The sequence below is a fragment of the Mustela erminea genome, chromosome 1, assembly GCF_009829155.1.
Source record: "Mustela erminea isolate mMusErm1 chromosome 1, mMusErm1.Pri, whole genome shotgun sequence".
Classification (NCBI taxonomy): Eukaryota; Metazoa; Chordata; class Mammalia; order Carnivora; family Mustelidae; genus Mustela; species Mustela erminea.
This window is the reverse complement of record NC_045614.1, coordinates 162,844,751-162,856,179: the sequence shown is the minus strand read 5'-3', so window position 1 is coordinate 162,856,179 and position 11,429 is coordinate 162,844,751. Positions and strand designations below refer to the sequence as shown.

At 39.4% G+C, this 11,429-nt stretch overlaps 1 protein-coding gene across 1 annotated transcript; it reads left to right on the top strand.

Annotated features, from left to right (window-relative positions):
- The first annotated feature begins 596 nt into the window (after positions 1-596).
- Positions 597-3,878, top strand: LOC116591424 (non-histone chromosomal protein HMG-14-like). Its single transcript, XM_032344304.1, has 2 exons — positions 597-677; positions 3,543-3,878. The coding sequence occupies exons 1-2, from the start codon at positions 597-599 to the stop codon at positions 3,876-3,878; spliced, it is 417 nt and encodes a 138-aa protein (XP_032200195.1).
- The last annotated feature ends 7,551 nt before the right edge of the window (positions 3,879-11,429 follow it).

The window sequence follows — 11,429 nt, the reverse complement described above, 5'->3', positions numbered from 1 at the left end:
CTTGACACCTAGTGAAGAACACAGTTTTACAAAGCAATTTCACCTTGATTAAGAACACAAATAGGGACGCCTGGGTGGCTCAGTTGGTTAAGCAGCTGCCTTCGGCTCAGGTCATGATCCCAGCATGATCCTCCTGAGGTCGAATCCCACATTGGGCTCCTTGCTCCTCAGGGAGCCTGCTTCTCTCTCTGCCTCTGCCTGCCATTCTGTCTGCCTGTGCTCGCTCTCGCTCACTCTCTCTCTGACAAATAAATAAATAAAATCTTTAAAAAAAAAAAAAAAAAAAAGAACACAAATAATGCTGGGGCCCCTGGGAGGAGCAGTCAGTTAAGCATCCGACTCTTGATTTCAGTTCAGGTCATGATCTCAGGGTTGTGAGTTAGAGCCCCCGCCCCCCCCCCCCCGGCCCCATCAGGCTCTGCACTCAGCACAGAGTCTGCTTGTCCTGCTCTCTGCTCCTCCTCATGCTCACTCACTGTCTCTAAAATGAACAAGTAAATCTTATTTAAAAAGAAAGAACACAAGTAATGCTAACACAGATCCATATTTTAAAAGAAAAGAAGACTACCACAACGACTTCAAAATTTCCAGTCAGGATGCCTAGAGAAATAGTCGTACCACTTACAGAAATAGTTAAGGCAGACCAAGGAAGGGAGCTACAAGATATGATCGACTTGGTAGGTACCGAGAGTCTGAGATAACAGCAAATAACCCCAATTGAAATGCCCAGCAAGATGGGAAATTTCAATCCTATAAAACCTTCAAACTGGATTGAGTATTTGTCAAAGGTACATTAAACTTAATTATAGGCGTATCACATTTTTTTCCAGCTAATTAGTTTGTCAAATACCTTGGACGGAAGGAAAAAATTTCACATAAAAATGTCCATTAAAAACGGCTTCTAATGCACCGATAAGGGGAAAGCTCACTATTTTGATTTGTTCATCTAATTCACAGTACTGAATACTGACTTTGCTCAGATAAGGTGAAGCAATTTAGGGTTTCTAGAGCAGTAGCCACATAAGATTCGTTGGCTTCATCCATAATCTTCTACATCAGGGTCTCTTGGAGGAAATTTATACTTCTTCCTCTTGGTGCCTTTATGAAAGACTGGAGTGCATTTCACTACTTCCCCTTTGGCACATTTAATTTTATTTTGTAATTAACTATAACTAGTTTGGGAATTATACTGTGGTGTCTTTTGGTTTTGAATTTTCATTGAGTCTTTTTATGAAAAATGACAGACTCCTCAGAGGGACCACTGTGGTTCGTTGCCATGGATAATTGTCTCTAAATAAACTCAGGGTAGTTAAGTGGATATGAACAGATGGAAATAAATTGATGGAAGTTGATATTGTGCCTCTTGGCTCCTGTTTATTTGTCACCAGCAGCACATCTTTTTGTCTTGTCATGCCTGGCATTTTACGCACTTGAACTTTAACAATGTCATCTGGATTCCTCCTCAGAGCCTGCATAAAAGTGAGCTCCAAGGTAGAGCTCTCTACCAACCTGACCAGAGCCACAGCAGGGACCAATCACAGTTCTTGAAGCTCTATATTGGTACAGTTGCCTAACCCTGTCCATGTTCAACTAACCTCAGTTAGAAATGCAAGCAAGCTCTGTTTAGCATCATCATTTCTCTGCCTTGACTCTACACAGAGAAGATAAAGCCAGGGGAAAGATAATTCAGCTTAGTGTCTAAGCATTCACTGAGCTAATTCTATCATTAGTTATTGTACCAGCCACAGGCTAGCCCCCGTTCTGGACACGGGAAAGACCATAGTGACAAAGCACAGGCTGTGTAAACACCTGATATAAATAATATTGTTGTAGGAGAAATCCAGAAAGTTGTTCAACAGCCTTCAGTAAGAAGGCAGAACTAAGGTAAGGCTTGAAAGATGGGTGGGCAAGACAGCCAAAAATCTGTATCTTCTCCTTCTAATACCACAAATCTAATCTCAAGTTCTGGATAGATTCTACTCTAATGTTAACTCTTTTTTTTTTCTTTTTTCTTTTTTTTTTTATTTATTTCTTTTCAGCGTAACAGAATTCATTGTTTATGTAGCACACCCAGTGCTCCATGCAATACATGCCCTCCTCAATACCCACCACCTGACTTCCCCAACCTCCCACCCCCCCCCCCCCGCCCATTCAAAACCCTCAAATTGTTTTTCAGAGTCCATAGTCTCTCATGGTTCACCTCCCCTTCCAATTTCCCTCAACTTTCTTCTCCTCTCCATCTCCCCATGTCCTCCATGTTATTTGTTATGCTCCACAAATAAGTGAAACCATATGATAATTGACTCTCTCTGCTTGACTTATTTCACTCAGCATAATCTCTTCCAGTCCCATCTATGTTGATACAAAAGTTGGATATTCATCCTTTCTGATTGAGGCAGATTAATGAGATAGAAACTAGAGATACAGTAGAACATTATCAATGAAACTAAAAGCTTTTTTTTTTTTGAAAGAATAAATAAGATCAATAAACCATTGGCCACACTAATCCAAAAGAAAAGAGAGAAAGCTCAAATTAATAATGTTATGAATGCAAGGGAGAGATGACAACTAACACCAAGGAAATAGAAACAATCATCAGAAGCTATTATCAACAGTTATATGCCAATAAGTTAAGCAACCTAGATGAAATGGATATATTCCTGGGGAACTCCCAAAACTGAACCAGGAAGAAATTGACAACCTGAATAGACTGATATCTAGTAACAAGATTGAAGCAGTGATCAAAAACCTCCCAAAAAACAAGAGCCCAGGACCTGACGGATTCCCTGGGGAATTCTACCAAACTTTCAAAGAAGAAATAACACCTATTCTCCTGGAGCTGTTTCAAAAAATTGAAGCAGAATGAAAACTTCTAGACTCTTTTTACGAAGCCAGCATTATCCTGCTCCCCAAACCAGGCAAAGACCACACTAAAAAGGAGAATTTCAGACCAATATCCCTGATGAATATGGATGCTAAGATTCTCAACAAGATCCTAGCAAAGAGGATCCAACAGCACATTAAAAAGATTATCCACCATGACCAGGTGAGATTCATCCCTGTGCTACAAGGATGATTCAACATTCACAAATCAATCAATGTGATGTGGAAAGACAAAGAATTCAGCAAGAGGATTCAGTTGAAGATCATCCGGGGCAGCCACTGCTGACAGTGAGCTCTGGCTGGCAGGGTCAGTCAGGCCCCCCCACAGCACTCCGGCCCACACATGAGGACGAAGCCAAAGACCATCAGGCACCACCATTGCAGCTTTGTTCCTGGAGGTTCTGCCCCTCCCCTCCCCTGAATATCACTTTAGAATAAAAAACTGTAATATTTAAGATGTTACAATTTTGCTCAATGGATACCAAAACTGAAAGAGTATTCTGTGCAGTTTGGGTTAGTTGATCCCTTTTACAACATCACATGGCTATTTTGCAGCATATTTTGAAAACGAGAAACAAACAATCTGGCATGGACAGGGGCTATATAATGCATAATGTTTGTAAGTACTATCGGTAAAGCATGATTCATTATTTTCACAGGGATCTCCTGGGGCTAGAAGAGAGGCAGTGGCCAGGCAGCCCAAGAGGGAGGTCCACTCTGCTGTGGAGGCCGCGAAGGAGGGGACCAGGAGGGGCTCCTCGAGGTTTCCAGGGCCTGCTTCTGCAAAAGTGGAAATGAGCCAAAAAAGGCAGCAGGCAAGGATGAAACTTCAGACAAAAAAAGTGCAAACAAAAGGGAAAAGGGGAGCAGAGGGAAAACAGGAGGAAGTGGCTAACCAAATGACTAAAAAAGACTTATCTGCAGAAGATGGAGAAGCTAAAAACGAGATTCCAGCTTCTGATGAAGCAGGAAAGAAAGAAGCAAAATCCGGTTAATGTCACACGCCATGCCTTACCAGTGTTCCTGGTCCCAGTCTCAGGAATGTGTTTATCAACTGTTTTGTAAATGCAAGTTTTTAGTAGCTTCAGAAACATTTTTAAGTAGTAGAGAATCCCTCCTCATCCCATATTTTAGTGTAAGTGCTTCCCCCCGCCTTTTTTTTTTAAAGATGCATAATCACTTGCTGGTTGTTTATTTTCTGATACAACCAGAAAATTGTAGGATATGGAATACCAGAGGCTTTGATTGTCTTGGGTGTCAGCTCAACATTCCATAGAAGGGGTAGTTTTTTATCCTGTTGTACAAAGCATACTAAATGGCAATTCAGAGTCAGTCGTGCATGTAATATGTCTTGAATATTTTAAATTACTTTTATTCCTGTGCTGGTTTTGGTAGATTGTTTCCTAAAGAAAACCACTCCTTGATCTTGGCTCTCCCTGTGAGAATTTTGTGCACTCTGTAACATCTTTGGGCGGTGGCCTGCTTTTCCTGATAACTTTGTGGTGATGCAACAGCGTATCAACACTTGCAGGTTTTCCTACTTGATATCCCGTTAAGGAAGATTTGCCCTCAAGTTTTAAGTGAGAAAGTCACTGAAATGACTGTTCAGAAAACAATCACAGCTACCTGGTTTTTCAGATGTTCAGCACGTATGTTAAAAATTGTGCACAAATTGAAATGTCTGTGTATGAGGAATGGTCATTCCTCAGAATGACCAATAAAATCTCAATTATGAAAGAAAACAAAAAAAGATCTGAAATTTAGTTCAATGCCCATGAAATTCGCTAAGTGAGCCAAGTAAATGGAAAACACCACCAGTACAAGATGTGATGTTCATACATATGTGGCAGAATATTCATATTTGTTAGTTCATGAGAGCTAAGTAAACTTTGGAATAATTTTCAAGTATTAGCATTTTTTTGAGAAAAAATATGTAACACTACATGTTTAGATAGTATACCTTTGTATTGATGGTGGCATTGTAAACATCTTTCCAGCTCTACTTTAAAAATGCATGTGGAATCTGACCATTTTCCATAAACATCTCAGCTACCACCATGATCCAATGCACTGCCATTTCTTCCCTGCATTATTGTAATGCTTCCTAACTGGTCTCACTGCCTCTATTATTACCCCATCAGAGTCAACACAGTAGCAAGACTAATTCTGCTAACAAATCAATCCATATCATTTCTCTGTTTAAAACTCTCCAGTAAGGGTGCCTGGTTGGCCTAGTCAGTTAAGTGGCCACCTTCAGCTTAAGTCATGATCCCAGAGTCCTGAGATGGAACCTCACATTGGGCTCCCCGCTAGGTGGGAAGTCTGCTTCTCCCTCTCCTTCTGCCCCCCAACCCCCTGCTTGTGCACGCTCTCTCTCTCTCTCTCTCCCTCTCAAATAAATAAATAGAATCTTTAAAAATATAAAAAGTGAAACTCTCCAGTAGCTCCCTATTTCATCTAGAGTGAAAGAAAGTCAGAGGCCTTATCAAATTTGCAAAGCCATGTAAGATCCCGGATCTGATGTCCTTTCCCACTGTTCCATTCACAAGTACGGCTCACTATTCCTAGGACCGCAACTGTGATGGGCATGTTTCTGTTCCAAGGCTGGATATTCCACACTTTTCCCTCAAATTTTCAAGTCTTTGTTCAAATGTCACCTTCTTATAGGGCCTCTCAGACCATTCTATTATGAATCCGCCACCCTCTGCATTCTCCAGGCTCTTCCCTGCTTTATTTTTCTCAATGCTCTCATCACTTTCAAGCATATAATATAATTTGCTCATTTAACTTATTATCTGTGTTCTTTTTCTGTGGATATAAGGTCCATGAATGCAAGAATTTCCATCAGTTGATGCCTGTATTTTATTGCCTAAAATAGTGCCTGCAATATAGTAGGCACTCAATAAATATTTATTCAGTGTTGGGATAAGCTATTTATCTTAGTATTATTTAAAAGAGCAAAGCAGGAAACTACCTACAGTTTCAACAAAGGAATAGCTAAATGAATAATGATACTTCTTGATAGAATATCAAATACCATATCTTCTTTATCCATTCATCTGTTGAAGGGCATCTTGACTCTTTCCACAGTTTAGCAATTGTGGCCATTGCTGCTATAAAAATTGGGGTACAGATGGCCCTTCTTTTCACTACATCTGTATCTTTAGGGTAAATACCCAGTAGCACAATTGCAGGGTTATAGGATACCTTTATTTTTAATTTCTTGAGGAATCTTCACACTGTTTTCCAAAGTGGCTGCACCAACTTGCATTCCCATCAACAGTGTAAGAGGGTTCCCCTTTTTCCACATCCTCTCCAACACTTGCTATTTACTGTCTTGTTGATTTTGGCCATTCTAACTGGTGTAAGGTGGTATCTCAATGTGGTTTTGATTTGAATCTCTCTGATGGCAAATGATGATGAACATTTTTTCATGTGCCTGTTAGCCATTTGAAAGTCTTCTTTGGAGAAGTGTCTGTTCACATCTTCTGCCCATTTTCTGACATGATTATCTGTTCTGTGTGTGTTGAGTTTGAGGAGTTCTTTATAGATCTTGGATATCAGTCCTTTACTGTGGTGTCATTTGCAAATTTTTTCTCCCATTTCGTGGGTTACCTCTTTGTTTTGTTGACTGTTTCCTTTGCTGTGCAGAAGCTTTTGATCTTGATTAAGTCCCAAAAGTTCATTTTTGCTTTTGTTTCCTTTGTCTTTTGGGACATGTCTTGAAAGAAGTTGCTTGGCCAATGTCAAAGAGGTTACTGCCTATGTTCTCCTCTAGGATTCTGATGGATTCCTCCCTCACATTGAGGTCTTTTATCCATTTTGAGTTTATCTTTGTGTATGGTGTAAGGGAATTGTCAAGTTTCAATTTTCTATACATAGCTATCCAATTTTCCCACCACCATTTATTGAAGAGACTGTCTTTTTTTCACTGCATATTTTTTCCTGCTTTGTCAAAAATTATTTGACCATAGAGTTGAGGTTCCATATCTGGGCTCTCTACTCTGTTCCACTGGTTTCTGTGTCTGTTTTTGTGCCAGTACCATGCTGTCTTGGTGATCACAGCTTTGTAGTAAAGCTTGAAATCAGGCAACACGATGCCCCAGGTTTTGTTTTTCTTTTTCAACATTTCCTGAGAAATTTGGGGTCTCTTCTGGATGATACAATCCATATATACAACAAAGTATTATGCCTCCATCAGAAAGGACGAATACCCAACTTTTGTATCAACATGGACGGGACTAGAGGCGATTATGCTGAGTGAAATAAGTCAAACAGAGAGAGTCAATTATCATATGGTTTCACTTACTTGTGGAGCATAAGGAATAACATGGAGGACATGGGAGATGGAGAAGAGAAGTGAGTTGGGGGAAATTGGTAGGAGAGACAAACAATGAGAGACTGTGGACTCTGAGAAACAAACTGAGGGTTTTGGGGGGGCAGGTGGGGAGTTGGTTGAGCCTGGTGGGTATTAAGGAGGGCATATATTGTTGCATGGAGCCCTGTGAGTGGTGCATAAACAATGAATTTTGGAACACTGAAAAAGAATTAAATTAAATTAAATCAAATTTTTAAAAAAGACAAAGCTAAAAAAAAAAGAAAGAATATCAAATACCCATTACAATAATTATATTAACTGCATCCTTTGTATAAATGTTTCCAATAAGGGGGCTAGCACCTCTGTGGCTCAGTTGGTTAAGCCTCTGACTCTTGATTTAGGCTCAGGTCATGATCTCAGGGTTTGCACTGTGCATGAAGCCTGCTTAAGATTCTTTCTCTCTCTCTCCCTCTGGCCCTCCCCCACATGGGTGCATAGGTGTACTCTCAAAAAAAAAAAAGATAAATGTTTATAATAAAACAGTTTTAAAAGTAGAAAACAGAGGTACCTGGGTGGCTCAGTGGGTTAAGCCTCTGCCTTGGGCTCAGGTCATGATCTTAGGGTCCTGGGATTGAGTCAGCATTGAACTCTCTGCTCAGCAGGGAGCCTGTTTCCTCCTCCTCTCTCTCTCTCTCTCTGACTGCCTCTCTGCCTACTTGTGATCTCTCTCTGTCAAATAAATAAATAAGATCTTTTTAAAAATGTTTTAAAAAAAGTAAAAAACAACAAACATGCAGCTAAACAAAATTGCCTATGAATATGTTAGTAAGATGGGTACATTTGGTGTTTTTAAATAATGATGATACTGGGTTTTTAAATAATAATATTTAATATCTTGGTAACCATAAAATTTTTTAAAGTGAAATTGAACTGTATTGCAATACTGAAAGCAGAACTAAAGTTATATTTTTGGCTAGTTGGATTCATTGTTACTTTTTGGAATTTAAAATAATAAAAAAATTCCAACTTTACTCTGATGATTAAAACTAACAACTTCAGGGGTGCCTGGGTGGCTCAGTGGGTTAAAGCCTCTGCCTTCGGCTCAGGTCGTGATCCCAGGGTCCTGGGATCGAGCCCCACATCGGGCTCTCTGCTCTGCAGGGAGCTTGCTTCCTCCTCTCTCTCTGCCTACCTCTCTGCCTACTTGTGATCTCTGTCTGTCCAATGAATAAATAAAATCTTTAAAAAAAAAAAAAACTAACAACTTCATTTTTGAGAGCAGAAAATTAATTGATTTATTCAAAATACATTGATGAAATAAAACTTCTCTGTCCTGGGATACTGAGTTAAACTACTGTAAAGTTTATTTTTACTCCATAAATAATGAACATAGAGTTTTCCTATTGATACAAAAGTAGGAAGGTGTCATTATGTTGATAGTATATTTAGTCTTTGAATTTAAATTAGCTTAGGGAAATTTAGGATTTTAAAATATCTTGATGTAGAACCATACATAATAAAGCCTGAACATTAACAAGGGAGCTCAGGGCTTTAGAAGAAACACTGATCCTGAAAAAAAAAGTTCTCAGTGATGGAGAACGGCTGATACATTTCCAGGTAAATTTATGTCTAACACGTAGATGAAGATATTTTTTGGCTTTGCTACAATTACTGCCATATCCTCTATCTTCTCTAAAAGCCAGCAATACCAACAGTCTTGTATTAATGGCACTGCTGAACCAGGTGCACACTGGGAACAACACAGGGTGGAGAACCGCAAACGATCACGGGAGACACACTGGACCTCTTGTTATGCATACTCCTGCACCCCTGAGAATCGTGGCCTTGGGACAGAAAAGAACTGGGGACCCTGGACCCCCTCCCTTGTGGGCAGAGAACAGACAGGTGGGGACACTTCAATCATACACAGTTCCTTTCTGATCTTTAATGTTATATCTTGTTATGGCTAAAACAAAGTCATGGGATAGCCCACATGATGGCTAGTTTTTTATAGACATATGAAATGAGTAAAAAGAAGTGAGTAATTGGGGTGCCTGGGTGGCTTAGCTGGTTGAGTGTCAGACTTGATGTCAGCTCAGGTCATGATCACTGGGCTGTAGATCAAGTCCTATGTCAGCTCTGTGCTGGGTGTGGAAACTACTTGGGATTCTCTCTCCGTCTCCCTCTGCCCTTCCCCGACCTCCCCTCTTTTAAAAAAATTTAAAAAAAAAATAAGTAATTAATATAATTAAATAACTGAAAGGATAAATAAAAACATGAGAAAGAGAAGAAAAGAGGAGAGAACAAAAAGCAAAGGATGTGAAAAACAAGAAAAATAAAATAATAAAAAATGACTGTAGAATAATGGAATGAAAATAGTTAGATAAAAAAGAATAAGAGAAAGGGGGAAATAATTGAACTAAGGTGGGTATCTTGGAATGGAATCCAAAGGGAACAAAAGAAAAAGCCCAGGCGTGCTGGGCTGGTTCTGTAGATACAGCATGTGCCTCTTGATTTTAGGGTTGTGAGTTCAAACCCCACATTGGACATAAAGCTTACTTAAAAAAAAAAAAAAAAGTCCAGTTGTTGGAAGATACCTAGTTCCCCAAACAGCACCTCTAGGTTTCCTTAAAATTCTGGAAGAGTCACATATGCAGAAGGAAGGAAGTCTTCAGCCTGGAAAAGATCGGAGAGATGCCAGTGGGAAAATAAACATAAACATGGCTTTGAAGGGTATTCAGCGATATTTGTTCTCTTAACACTTTGCACATTTGGGATCAATCTTGCTGAAATGATATCTCACTAATATTATGTTATGTACTGTGCAACAAAACACTACTTCATATTTTTAAAAATCACATTTCATTCTAGGCAAATATCAAAGAATTCATCAATTCTTTTAAGAAGGGCATTATTATTTTTGCATTTAAAGCTAACTGACATTTAAACTGACTAATTTTAGGAACCACTTGGGTGGTTCAGTCAGTTGAACACTCAGGTCATGATCTCGGGATCTTGAGATTGAGCCCTCCATTGGGAATCTGTGCTCAGTGGGGGATCTGCTGGAGAGTCCTTCTCTCCCTCTCCAACTACCCCTCCCCCCTCTAAAATAAATAAATAAACCATTAAAAACAAATAAATAAACCAACTCATTTTAAAGAATTTACATCCTTTGATGGAGTTTAAAGTCTTGTCCTAAAAAAAAGTTTCTTGAGATTGGTGCATAACTCTGTGATCACACTTAATTTTTCTTTTAACGATTTTATTTACTTATTTGACAGAAAGAGAGAGCACAAGCAGGAGGAGCCACAGAGGGAAAGGGAGAAACAGACTCCCCACTGAGCAGGGAGCCCGATGCAGGACTCGATCCCAGGACCCTGGATTATGAGCTGAGCCAAAGGCAGATGCTTGACCTCTGAGCCACTCAGGTGCCCGGACCTGTACACTTTAAAATGTCTGAGATGCTACATTCAATTCTGTATATTTTACAACAATTTTTTCAAGTTGAAAAAAAATAAAATATCTTAGCTCATAGACCAAGATGGTAATAATGGTTCAGGGAGCAAGCACTTATTTATATTATAATAAATATGATCTAAATTTCAATTAAAAAATCTGAACACCTATCCTAAAGCAATGCTTTAAATTTGTAAGTACCTTAAAATTAGGCAATGTGGGGAATTGTGAATGTAATAAGGTAGTTGCCTAGGAGATCAAATTCTGTAAATTAAAATGGAGTCTGTATATAGAAGCTGCTAACTTCTGGCAGCCTGATAATTAAGTACCCACAAGACTCCAAACCTTAACAATTCTTGATTTTTGCTGTCTATCTCTGATACTCAAATCCTGCAAATCATATGCCTGCATTATCTTCCACTATCTACCCCAGTTCCTTTTATTCCTTTTTTGCTAACCTATAACATCCATGCATCTCCTACTTCTCTTCTCAAGGGCCCAGTACCTATAGTTCTTTGCTTCTCTCTGCCTTCAGTAGTTGGATCTCAGTCTCACTTTTCTGTTGTTTAAAAAAATGTCAGCAGTCAAATACTTAATTGGCAAAATGCAGCAGAAGCTTCGTTGTGGAGAAAAAAATGACACGCTGAACTTCAGAGCAAATCAGTACATTATGTGGACGGAGAACAGAGGGAAATTCTCCTTTATAGAGCACCCCCCGCCCCACCCTGGCATGACTGAGATCTTGATGCTACCTATACATAAGGGCGTGAAA